The 12,213-nt window shown below is 46.5% G+C and overlaps 1 protein-coding gene across 1 annotated transcript; it reads left to right on the forward strand.

Annotated features, from left to right (window-relative positions):
- The first annotated feature begins 4,322 nt into the window (after positions 1-4,322).
- Positions 4,323-9,258, forward strand: LOC125538290 (serine/threonine-protein kinase SAPK7). Its single transcript, XM_048701561.2, has 9 exons — positions 4,323-4,667; positions 4,811-4,885; positions 4,974-5,075; positions 5,150-5,203; positions 5,285-5,377; positions 5,648-5,740; positions 8,321-8,425; positions 8,514-8,612; positions 8,692-9,258. Exons 1-9 carry the CDS (start codon positions 4,548-4,550, stop codon positions 9,022-9,024), a joined length of 1,074 nt encoding a protein of 357 aa, XP_048557518.1. The 5' UTR covers positions 4,323-4,547; the 3' UTR covers positions 9,025-9,258.
- The last annotated feature ends 2,955 nt before the right edge of the window (positions 9,259-12,213 follow it).

Consider the following 12,213-nt stretch of genomic DNA (forward strand, 5'->3'; position numbering starts at 1 on the left):
GTGAGGACACCACAAGTTTGAACCCACTACAAAGCACCTCACCTACCGAAGATAAATCAATCTAGTTGGACAAACCAAACGGGTAGACTGGAGAGAAATACAAAGCTATAATATCATGCATAATAAAGTTAAGAAAAGTCTCAGTTACTTTGAATGAATAATCTAATCATAAACCCACAATTCATCGGATCCCAACAGACACACCGCAAAAGAAGATTACATCGATATAACTCCGAGGAGAACATTGTATTGAAGATCAAAGAGAGAAAAGAAGCCATCTAGCTAATCACTATGGACCTGTAGATCTGTGGTAAACTACTCCCACATCATCGGAGGTGCAACAAGGTTAATGTAGAGGCCCTCCATGATCGATTCCCCTTCGGCCGAGGAAGTGAAAAGAAGATATGTGGTGAGTGGTGGGATCCAGTTAATGATATTTTCGGTAGTCAAACCAACCTGCACTGGTTGTAAGGGCACTCACAGTGCTTGTATCTTAGCATAATTTCATGATAAAAAATCTATTGTAGCGCCACATTTGACGAGGAAAGAGGGAACAATCATATATTAATCTAGAATTCTATATATAGGTCCTAGCAATAAAACTAAGACATATCATAACTTTTTCTGCCACAAAAACACATTAATCATAGTTGTTTTAGATACAACATTAGGATATAATGCATTGGAATTGCTATGTCTAAACATCCATTTAATGTCATTAGATACAACTTACGATATAGTGCATTGGGACTTCCCTAACACACCCCACATAATTCCCCTACAATAGGTAGTAAAAAAAAGATCCAGAAAAGGAGAAAAAGATAAACCATACATAGTATTATTTATGTATGTATATGTATATGTAGATGTGTATTTATTCCATGTGCGATAGGGTGGAGAAGAGGGTTCACCCAAACCCTTCACGGATCTAAGGGCAACTCCAAAGCGGATGACCAACACAAATACACCAAATGTCCATGAATATTTCTGGATCTTTTCGTGGATATGGATAGGGGAACCAGCCATCCAACCAAAGTCACCAAATGTCCGCCCCTTGCCCTAAAAATGGAATAAAACTAAATGTCCTCCTATGGTCACTTTGACAAATGCATCAAGATCAATAGCAATTCAACCATACATTTAAGTCCAAAACTACGAGATGTTCAATAAGTTTCTAAAATTCATCGAACCACAGAAGAACTGGTTGTCCAAACCAAAGACCACGATTTTTGAACCCCTTGAAGGCGACCTTCATCCGACGGTTCCTCTTCTTGAGTTTGAACTTCCTCATAGGCACATGTTGTTGATCCAATTTCTATGCCCATTGAGCTTCAACCAGCAATGCGTCAATGTGAATGGCTTTCCCTCATTCATGTGGTAAACCTCACATTCTGGGCTAGACAATGATGTGATCAATGAGTTTCAACATTGAGAAAATTTAATGAAATAACCAAGACATAGAGCAACAAGGAGCAAAACTTACGAGCTCTTCGAGTGACGTGCCCCTTTGCCAACTTATATGCAGTTGTGCATATGCACCACAACATGTTGATGGTCTTTTGTGGTGTGTCATCAATAGAGTAGCGACTTTGCATTGCGAACATGGATCACTTCCATGTTGCAGGGCGCGTAGTGCTTGTGCTCATGGAATCAAACATGCACACATTGCCAAAACGACCCGACATTTACTTCATACCTTGAAACTCCACACTTATGTCCAACCACACCCCACACAACAATTCATTGTCCTTCACTGAGTACATTGTCATTGTGTTTGCTTCAAAGTAAATAACAAGAACATCAAATTTTATGACAATGGCATTGGGACGAATACTTGTCGAGCATGGTGTCCACCATATATGGTGTTTGTAGTGAGTGAAGGATACATGGGCTGCAACAGGATCCGGGGTGGAATTGTGGCGTAGTCCAAGGAGAGTAGGAGCATGGGTGGGACGCCAGTGGTCCAGCAAGACATGGGCTACGGTGGGGGTAGTAAAATAGCGGCGTTCGGTCTCCGAGGGTGTGGATACAAAGCATAGCGAGAGGGAGAGAGTGAGTAAAAGGGCTTCTGGTGGGGGCATTTTGATGGGCCAAGGGTGTTGGAGTTCGACGTGATAGACGTCTGAACGCCCCAATACTTCCCTGGTCCGGTTTCGATTTGGGTTGGATGAAAAAAAACTTCCACATCATTTGATTCAAACATTTAGAGGCAATATTCATGATCCACGTCGGAGTTGCCCTACTCCCTATAACTGAACATAGCCTCATGTCGATACAAGCATGGTGTAAGAGTATCTACAATCGGACGGCCCATATCCGCCCAAAGGCCCGGGCAGCGTACCCGAACACTGCCCGGACAGAAACAAGCCACCCAACCGACTGCCCCAAACGCAACCCAAGCATTCAAGCTGACATGCAAACCCAATACCTATCCCATACGTGGGCGGATATGGGATACCCAGACGCGTCTGCCACGTCAGATCCGGCGCACTATGGTCCACCCGACCCCACATATATTCATCCTTATCTGTACTATGGACCAAACCCTAGCCACTCCACTCCCTCCATTAGCAAACTTTTCTCCTTTAAACTCCGGCCTGCTCGGGCATGATGGGCAGCGAATCCGACTACGAGATCTCCTGATCCGTTGACTGAGAACTTGCCCCACGCGGGGGTGAGGAAGAGATGGTTGTGTGCATTGCTCTGCGCCGCTCCCGAGAGGAGTGCGCCCAACTGCGGTCAGACTCGACCTGGTGGGAATCCATTGTGTCTGCTCAAATGGCACTTGGATTCATTGGGGCTAGTGGCTTGAGGCGCGTAACTGTGGCCTCGCCGGAAGCGGTTACCACCGTTTGGCGGTGCAACCCCTTTGTTGGCGCATCGTCCCCACGCCGCCGGGCTCTGAGTCAGAGGTCAATGCCGACATGCCTCACAAACTATCCACGTCTATCGTGAGGCATGCCCTCCGCGTGAGGCACGGGGCACGGAAGGCCATGGAGGCGGAGTCGAACGCCACCGCCTAGCGCCGTAACCTTAGGGTGGCGGCGTCGGGCTCAGACCATGAGGTTGGCCCGTCCACGTCTATCGTGGACCTCACCTCCACCGACGATGTCCAAGCCATGGGTTTCGATGAGGAAGAGTATGACATGCTAGACGGCGGCGCCTCATGTCCAATGTGGGATAGTCTATGTCCTTTGTTCTACTATATCTCGCCGGCGATCGGACCTTCACTTCACGGTTTCACGGCCGCCGGACAGGAACACGAACACGGCCAAAGATTTAGACTAGGTTTTACGTTACTTGTAATTGTATGAATTTGAGGATTTACAATGAGAGATAGTACCGTTGTGGCATCCAATATTTAAGATGTGATCTGTCACCGCCCATGGACACAGATCGTGTTGGGTGCTGGATTTAGCCCGCCAGCGTACTCTGCACCCGTGTTGAAATCCACAGAAGTACTCGTACGCCGCACCCACGGGACGCGCCCATGTGCCCACCGCCGCAAGGCCCCCAGCCTCCATTCCGCTCACCGATCCGCCATCGGTAGGTTCACTGATGATTTCGCAGTTCCACCCACCCGCGGCACGTACAAGCCATCCCGGCCTCATGACGCCGATGGTCAGACGGTAGAAGAAGACGGATACATCGCACGTGCCGCAGATCCTTTTCTTGAAACAAAGAGAAAATCATTCTCTTCCCCTTCCACATCATCATCATCATAATCAGCGATGAAAGTTTTCAGTCCGAGAGAAGGGAAACGTGAAGAATGACGTCCGTTTTCCACAGTCCGAGCACGTTGTTTCCGCCTGTTGCTGCTTGCTACCGCCGAGTGAGCAATTCATTTCAGTAACAGTTGGGTATTGTGTTCCGCGTGACAACCAGATCTTGCCTGTCTGCCTGTAGGGCCAGTGCTTTGACTCTCGTCAGTTACTACTTACTCTCCTCGTAAAATAGACAGATTTAATTTACTTATTTTGCGGGTGGTAGTTTATTATTTGACCGCAACCGTTTCTAGTGCTTCAAAAGCAAGCAGGGCTCCCTTCAAAATCAAAAAATAAAAGAGCAAGCAAGGCACAACGGGAGCCAGACTGTACTCGGTTCAGTAACCGCCAAATCAAGCAACACGGCGAGAAAGGAAGCTCCCAATGCACACAAGGACCTCACCGTCAATCATAACAAACCAAAGGTCCAAACGACAATTAGCTCCCGGCGAAAACAAATCATGAGCACGCCATATCATGGCACATCATCATCATAATCTAATCACCAAATAAAACTAGTACTACTCCTCGGAGCAGCAGCACTGCAGCAGTGGTATTAATTAATCGAACCCACCCCAGCGGGGAAGAAGAAGAAGAAGAAGCCTCTCCTTCTCCTTTAAGCTTCGAATCATCCTTCCTTCCCCCTCCCCCCTCCCTCCCTCCCACTTCATCTCGCCGCGACGAAGCTTCCAAAACCCCCAAAAGGATCCCCCAATCTTCGCCTCTGCCTCCGGCCCGATCAATCTCTCAGCAGCGGCTGCCGCGCGGCTCGGCCCGGGATCCATGGAGAGGTACGAGCTGCTCAAGGACATCGGCGCCGGCAACTTCGGCGTCGCCCGGCTGATGCGGAACAAGGAGACCAAGGAGCTCGTCGCCATGAAGTACATCCCACGGGGCCTCAAGGTGCGCCCGCGGCCCGCCGCCACCGGCCGGAGTCGGGCTCCCCTGTGATTCGTCCCGTGCCGGGACGGCCCGGTTGAGTTTTTCCTTCCTGCTGCGAATTCAGTGACGGAGTTGTCCTTTTGGGCGTTTCTTGATGTTTGCAGATTGACGAGAATGTGGCGAGGGAGATCATAAACCACCGGTCGCTGCGGCACCCCAACATAATCCGATTCAAGGAGGTGGGCGAGGGAACGGGCAAGGCGCCGGGATCAATCCTTTCCGCCTTCTCTGCCCGAAGAAGAGTATAACGGATTGATTCTTTTGCAGGTGGTGGTCACGCCGACGCACCTGGCGATTGTGATGGAGTACGCGGCCGGCGGCGAGCTCTTCGACCGGATCTGCAACGCCGGGAGGTTCAGCGAGGACGAGGTGAGGATCGGTCCATTGCCCGTGTCCATTTTCGGTGCCGATTCGTGCAACTGATGGTCGCCTTGTCCCCGCAGGCCAGGTACTTCTTCCAGCAGCTCATCTGCGGCGTGAGCTACTGCCACTTCATGGTAAGAACAAGCAAACCGGTGCAATCGCTGATAAAAAAATCCTAGATCATCAGATGGTATAAAACAGTCGTTGATCTGCAGCAAATTTGCCACCGGGACCTGAAGCTGGAGAACACTCTGCTCGACGGTAGCCCGGCGCCCCGCCTCAAGATCTGCGACTTCGGTTACTCAAAGGTAATACTAATAAAAATAGTAACAGCAATTATAAAGGGAGGCATTTTCTGCGGGGGTCAAAAGCTGCACTTTGCTTGGCTTTGCGGCCGGAAAGATCGGAGGATTCATCTCGCCCTCCCGAAATGCAATTGGTTTCCTCTTCCTGCGCGAAGCTGCTCGCGAAAGCAACGTTCCCCTGCCATTGTTGACCCGAACAAGTTCGGCGCCACGCCAACGCCTTTTTTCCCTCTGCGGTGCACTGAACATGCTTCCCTTTTCTTCCTTTTGCAGTCGTCGTTGCTGCACTCGAAGCCCAAGTCGACGGTCGGCACGCCGGCGTACATCGCCCCGGAGGTGCTCTCCCGCCGGGAATACGACGGCAAGGTCAGTCAGTCTCCGGCTCTCTCTCTCTCTGCCGTTTTCTCTATTCTTCTGCCTCGTGACTCTGCGCATGGGCCCGCCGTGCGGTGGGTCCCGGCGGCAGTGGCGGTAGCGACCCGCTTGTCCTAGCCCGTGAGCACGTGCCGCCTGCCGCTGCAGTACACGTACACGTAGCGTGACTCTCGCTTCCCGAGGCCGCCAACCAGCAGCCCTTGTGGACTGGGTCCATGGGTCGCACCACGCATTCAGCGAGCGGGCCCGCGGGTTCATTCTGGCGTGGGTCTATAGGCTGGGTCCTTTGGGGCCAGCTATCTCTGACTGGTGGATTCGGAATTTGTCCCTAGTTACAGATCTGCCTGCCTGTTACCGGGCAGACGCGCGCACTCCCACTGGGCGGTGGGCCCAACGCCACGCTGGCTCTGAGATAGTGTCTCTCGCTTGCTGCTGCTGCTGCTGCTCCTATGGCAGGTGATTAGATTCCCGGTTAAATGTGGACAGTCCTTGTCGTGGCAGTCCTCCGAATTTATTTTTATTTTTGGAAGGCAGTGGATTTTGTTGAAAAACTCGGTCGAAAAAGCGAAAAGGTGAGAGATTATGCAAAGATATGTTGTTCGTTCTGTGTCTCATGACGTCGATTTGGACATTCACATTCTCATGATCGAAATTCACACATCATGCTCGATCGATGGCGATGCTCGCTCCAACCAGCGATGTCTGCTTTTGATGCACGCCATCCAAATGCCAAAAGAGGGGAGGAAAGGTTTAGGTTGATCGGATTCAGACCGGATTTAGTGGTCACGAGTTCTTTTTGTTTCTTCGCGAGAATATCAAGAGTTTGCGAGCTCGTGTGCGCCCTCTTGGTTTAATTTATTGTGGCCTGGAGTAAAGTTAGATTTCCTGGAGAAAGCATGTGATTCTGTGGATACAGATATTAGAATTAGATACCCTATTTTTGCACTTGATACTAGGAAAGCTTGGAGCTGGGGACCGGGGTAGGGTTGTTTGTAATTTCAGTTGCGAAATGCAACTTCAGTGGGTGAAGAGACGGGAGCGTGATTATGTCTATAGGAGCATGCGTCAAAAGGAGTGATTTTACATCACTAGGTAATTAAAATGCCCAGACGGAGATAGGCCAGTTGAATGCATGTTTGTGACAAGCAAAAGCTCCATGAGGCAGACACACCCATGGGCACATCAGCTTGACAAATCGTTTAGTTTTTGTTGGACGTGTCATTTTTTTAGGCTCACTTCATACTTTATGTCCTTGTCTAAAACATTTTACCATCATGGTCCTAGTGCTACAGATACAGATTAGCCTTTTTTTTTGTGAAACAAACTGATTAGCTAATTGATGTTGTCACAAAGGTCTATCTGACCCAATCATTTTCAAGTAGCCTTGTTAGACTGAACTTCTCGTTGGCACTTTGTGGTCCTTTATAAATATTTCATTATCTATCTCTTTTTCTCTCGTTGTCCGATACTGCTATGATATCTTGTGAAGAATTTTCTGTACGACGGTTACTGTTTTTTTCTTCCCTCACTGTCCAACAAATCATATCAGTCTGGTTACATCTTGGCTTTCCAGCGCTGCAAAATTGGTCGTGTTTGCTTGTCGAAGAGAAACAGTATGATGCGCTGGAGATCAGCATAGATAGTCTATGGATAGCATAGCAACTAGTACTACTTTATTGTTCATTTCTAGGCCAACCCTTTTAAGACTGCAAAGTGTCATTGATTTCCCTAAACATATGGCGTCCACTTTTTCTGCAATAAAATATGTGCATTTTGTCTGCTTCCACATTAAATTATGCTGTTGTGTTTGTCTCGACCTACCTGATCTTCGGTTAGATTGTTTTGAAATTCTCTGATTGCCTTTGTGGAACCAAAGTTGCATGTAAATCTTTTTGTTTGAAGTTCGTAAATATAATAGTTTTGTGTTACTTCCCAAAATAACAACTGCATAGAACACAACAGGTGTGATTATTATATGTAGCTCATCTCATTTCCCGCAGGGAAAAGATTTAAGTTCAATACAATTTTACAAACATGTAAACACAACTGAATTTTGGGCACTTGAAGCTTTACTAGTAATAATGTACGTGCAATGCACGTTTATATTAGGTAGGATATTACTTGCACGTTATATTAGGTAAGATATATCTGTTGCACGTTGGTATTTAGTAAGATATCAATTACTTTTTCACGGGAATGGTAAGATATTAATTACATGGCAGATTTCAAGGAATAGCGTTGAGTCAAAATATGTTTATAACCAATGGCAGTGGTGGGTAATTAGAGCGTTAAACATGTTTGGTGCTCAACATTGGAGCGATTTGAACCGCTAGATAACATAATTTGATGGTCGAGATGGTTTGGATCTGCCCATTTGGGTCTTTTTATATTGGTATAGATATATATATATAGATGTACTATTTCCGCATTTATGATCGTACATCTTAAATTGGTTATGTTCCAAATGTGCTTTCCTGCAAGCTGTTCTTGCCTTCTTGCCTTTTCATTTATCTATATTTGTCTGTTAGTTTGTTATGTGTTCTAACATATTTGCATCTATTGATGGTTCAGACAGCAGATGTGTGGTCTTGTGGAGTGACCCTTTATGTGATGCTAGTCGGCGGTTACCCTTTTGAGGATCCTGATGACCCCAAGAACTTCAGAAAGACCATTGGGGTAGCAATTTCAAACCATTTTTTTTTGTGTGTGCTAAGCAGCGTCGATTTTAACTTTCTTATGGTTGGTCCATTTGTTCTTGTCGCAGAGAATAATGTCAATCCAATACAAAATACCGGAGTACGTCCACGTATCCCAAGACTGCAAGCAACTCCTTGCCAGTATTTTTGTCGCAAACCCTGCAAAGGTACTTTTCGGATTAAACTCAGGTCAGCTCACTAGAGCGATTCATCGTCGGCTTATTCTTTTCCCAACCATCATTTCAGAGAATAACAATGAGGGAGATCAGGAACCACCCCTGGTTCTTGAAGAACTTGCCAAGAGAGCTCACGGAAGCTGCCCAAGCAATGTACTACAAGAGAGACAACAGCGCCCCGACCTACTCGGTCCAGTCCGTGGAGGAGATCATGAAGATCGTGGAGGAGGCGCAGAAACCGCCTCCTTCCACCACTCCGGTGGCGGGTTTCGGGTGGGCGGAGGAGGACGAGCAGGAGGATGGCAAGAAGCCAGAGGAGGAAGCGGAGGAGGAAGACGAGGAAGATGAGTATGAGAAGCAGTTGAATGAGGTCCGTGCCAGCGGTGAGTTCCACATCAGCTAGCTGATGGGGGTGCTTCACTGGCGTGAGAAGGCCACAGACCGGGGATAAAATTTGTCATATAGTTTGTAGTGTGTGGTTTTGTTCTCGAGTTTTTCTCTTCATTCTTGTCTCGATTCTGCAACAGTGTAAATTACCAAAGTGGTTCCGTCGCTGTCTTTACAATGACTGATTAAGCTAGCATTGCGGAAACATAATGTATGGAATAAATCATCTTATTGAGCATGTTCTTGCACCTCTCTTTCCTGTTCTGAAGATCACGGCTGCACCCTGAGCTGTTTATTAATCTGGTCTACTAAATCGTGCTGGTACAATTATCAATATGATCAGAGTGGTGCTACTGGCAGCTCCTTGTTAATGTCCATGTACTACTCCCTCCGTTCCAAAATAGATGACTCAACTTTGTAAAAGTTAGTATAATGTTGGGTTATCTATTTTGAAACAGAGGGAGTACTTCTGAATCCTGATGTGCAACTTCCCTCTCTAGCTTCAGAGATGACCCTGCAGATGTCTGCAGATATTTCCAAATGTATCATGTGGTGCTTTCACTGCAGATATTTGCAGATGCACACATGTGCTTGTGCAGTTTTGCGATTGTGACAAAGAAGCTTATTTCAGAAAGAAAGAAGTACATCGATCAAGAACAGATATCAACAACAAAATGAAAATGACGCTGTTATTAAACCACTGATGATTTTGCTAACTATAAAATTGCTTAGACCAACAGTTCTCTCAGTAATCTGTTTAATATATGATCAACTTATCCCGCAAATCATCGCAGACAATCTAATCCTGCAAAAGGAAAATTTCCACCAGTAAAATGAATTTTTCTTGTGTGGGTCATATTACCCTTCACTCTAGCCATGGTATTCTCCAGCGGAAATAATAAGCAATTCAAGCAAGAAAGATCGGAGGGCTGATGTTAATGGCAAGAAATGCACATTTGCTGCCTTGCCGCGGAAAAACTGACGTGAATTAGCACGCTCTTAAAACAAGCATACAATAAGTATGGAAGACAACGATATGAGAGAAGGTTACTATTAAATTAAATCCTATCTTAGGGCTTAGCCATACAACACGTCCAATCATAAAATGGAATGTGACTCGCATCTCACAAAATAGTCGCAAGTCAAGATACCACACGCCCATGCCGTGCTGTAGCTAATTGAGCACTTTGTTTCCATTTTATCTCAACAACTAGTAGCCTACAAGCTGCTGTTGTCTAATCAGACGGAGAAAGTACCTACCTGCCTTGGAAAGATTGGAAGACGTCTGCAATTATAACTGTATGCCCATACGATCGACATTGATGGCGTTGTCAGTTAGGACGGAGAAAGTTTTCCCTCTGTCATAGTGCTCACCCAGAGAGTGTGCAGTTAGACATCCATACCTACACTTGGCTAAAAGAATAAATTCCAAATTTCACCCCCTAAGATTCGTGTGTGGTAAAAATCCATACCTACACTTGGCTAAAAGAATAAATTCCAAATTTCACCCCCTAAGATTCGTGTGTGGTAAACTCTTTTACCCTATTTAGCAGGAATTGCTCAAAAATACCCCCATTTAGGCAAGTTTCTTCCAGGTTTTACCATCTTTACCCGTCTCTGCCGGCAGGTCCGTTCTTTTTAAAACAAAGACGTCAGGAGCGTCTGGCTTTAACTGGATAAATCCCACAACATGCATAGTGCACATAACGAACCGAACCAGTAGAAAAAAGGTTTTAGAAATCCAACCATAATTTATGGGGCAATCTGCCCGAACTGAGCACGTAGGCTCGAAAACATGCAAAAGGTGCAACTACCTTAAGAAGCAACAGGAGGGGACCTACCGATGTTGTTGATATGTCGAACTCTGACCATCACCACCTGCGGGCAATTAGTGTCCTGCCGTCTCCCCAACGGAGCCGACTGCTGCAAAAATAGGGTACATTCGAAGATGTTGTCAGCTTGGTGCGACGAGAATACACCCTCGATGGTAATCTTGTTACGAATGTGCCAAAGCGACCAAAGCAATGCCCCGACACATCTCCGCATTACGTGTTTTGAAGAGCCACACAATGAAGATACTTGTAGGATCGAAAGTAGGTCTAGAGGGGAGGGTGATTAGATTACTTGACCAATAAAAACCTAGCATTTTTCCAATTTTTGTTCTTGACAGATTTTAATAATTCTAGCAAGTCTACTAGCACCCTGTACATGCAAGTCTAATATAGTGGCAGCGGAAAGTAAAGACTTTGCACATGAAAGTAGAGAAAGGGTTTGGAGATAATCAAACGCAATGAAGACACGATGATTTTTGGCGTGGTTCCGATAGGTGATGCTATTGTACGTCCACATTGATGGAGATTTCAACCCACAAAGGATAACGGTTGAGCGAGTTCACGGAGGGCTCCACCCTCGAAGGGTCCACGAAGAAGCAACCTTGTCTATACCATCATGGCTTACTCCACGATGGACTAGCCTCACTTGGGGTAGACCTTCACGAAGTAGGCGATCTTCTTGCCCTCACAAACTCCTTGGTTCAACTCCACAAGCTTGGAGACTCCCAAGTGACATAACCTAGGAGACACCACTCTCCAAAAGATAATAGATATTATTGTTGACTATGAACTCCTTGCTCTTATGCTTCAAAAGATAGTCTCCTTGACACTCAAACACTCTCTCACAGATTTGGGCTATGTGGTAGGAAAGGGACTGGAGTGGAGAGCAACTTGGGGAGGCTAGAGATCAGGGAAGTGGAATCATCTTGATCTCAACACAAGGGTAGGTGGTTCACTCCCAGAAAATAGATATGAGAAGTGGTAGCTTCGAACTAGTCTCTCTCTCTGAGAGTTAGTGGAATGGGTGGGGTTATATATAGGAAGCACAAAAAATCCAACCGTTACACACCTTTATGCACTACTCGATGGGACCGGGTGAGAATGCTGGTGAGACTAATTAGTACAAAAGGTCTAAACTTTAGGATTTTTGGTGAGACCGGATGAAACCTCTCGGTGGGACCAAGATGAGATGACCTAAGCGCTTTCCACACTTTGATGTCACCGATTGAAACCATTCAAAAATTCTGAGATGTATGCAATTGGTAAGAGAAGGTTGGCAAGTGCTCTTCGGTGGGACCAAAGGGCCAGCTTGGTGAGACCAATATGCTAGGGTTTAGGCAGTGGCTATGCCAAGTGTATCTTGGAGAGTCCGG

This window comes from Triticum urartu, chromosome 2A (genome assembly GCF_056163025.1).
Source record: "Triticum urartu cultivar PI428250 chromosome 2A, HENAU_Tu73, whole genome shotgun sequence".
Lineage (NCBI taxonomy): Eukaryota > Viridiplantae > Streptophyta > Magnoliopsida > Poales > Poaceae > Triticum > Triticum urartu.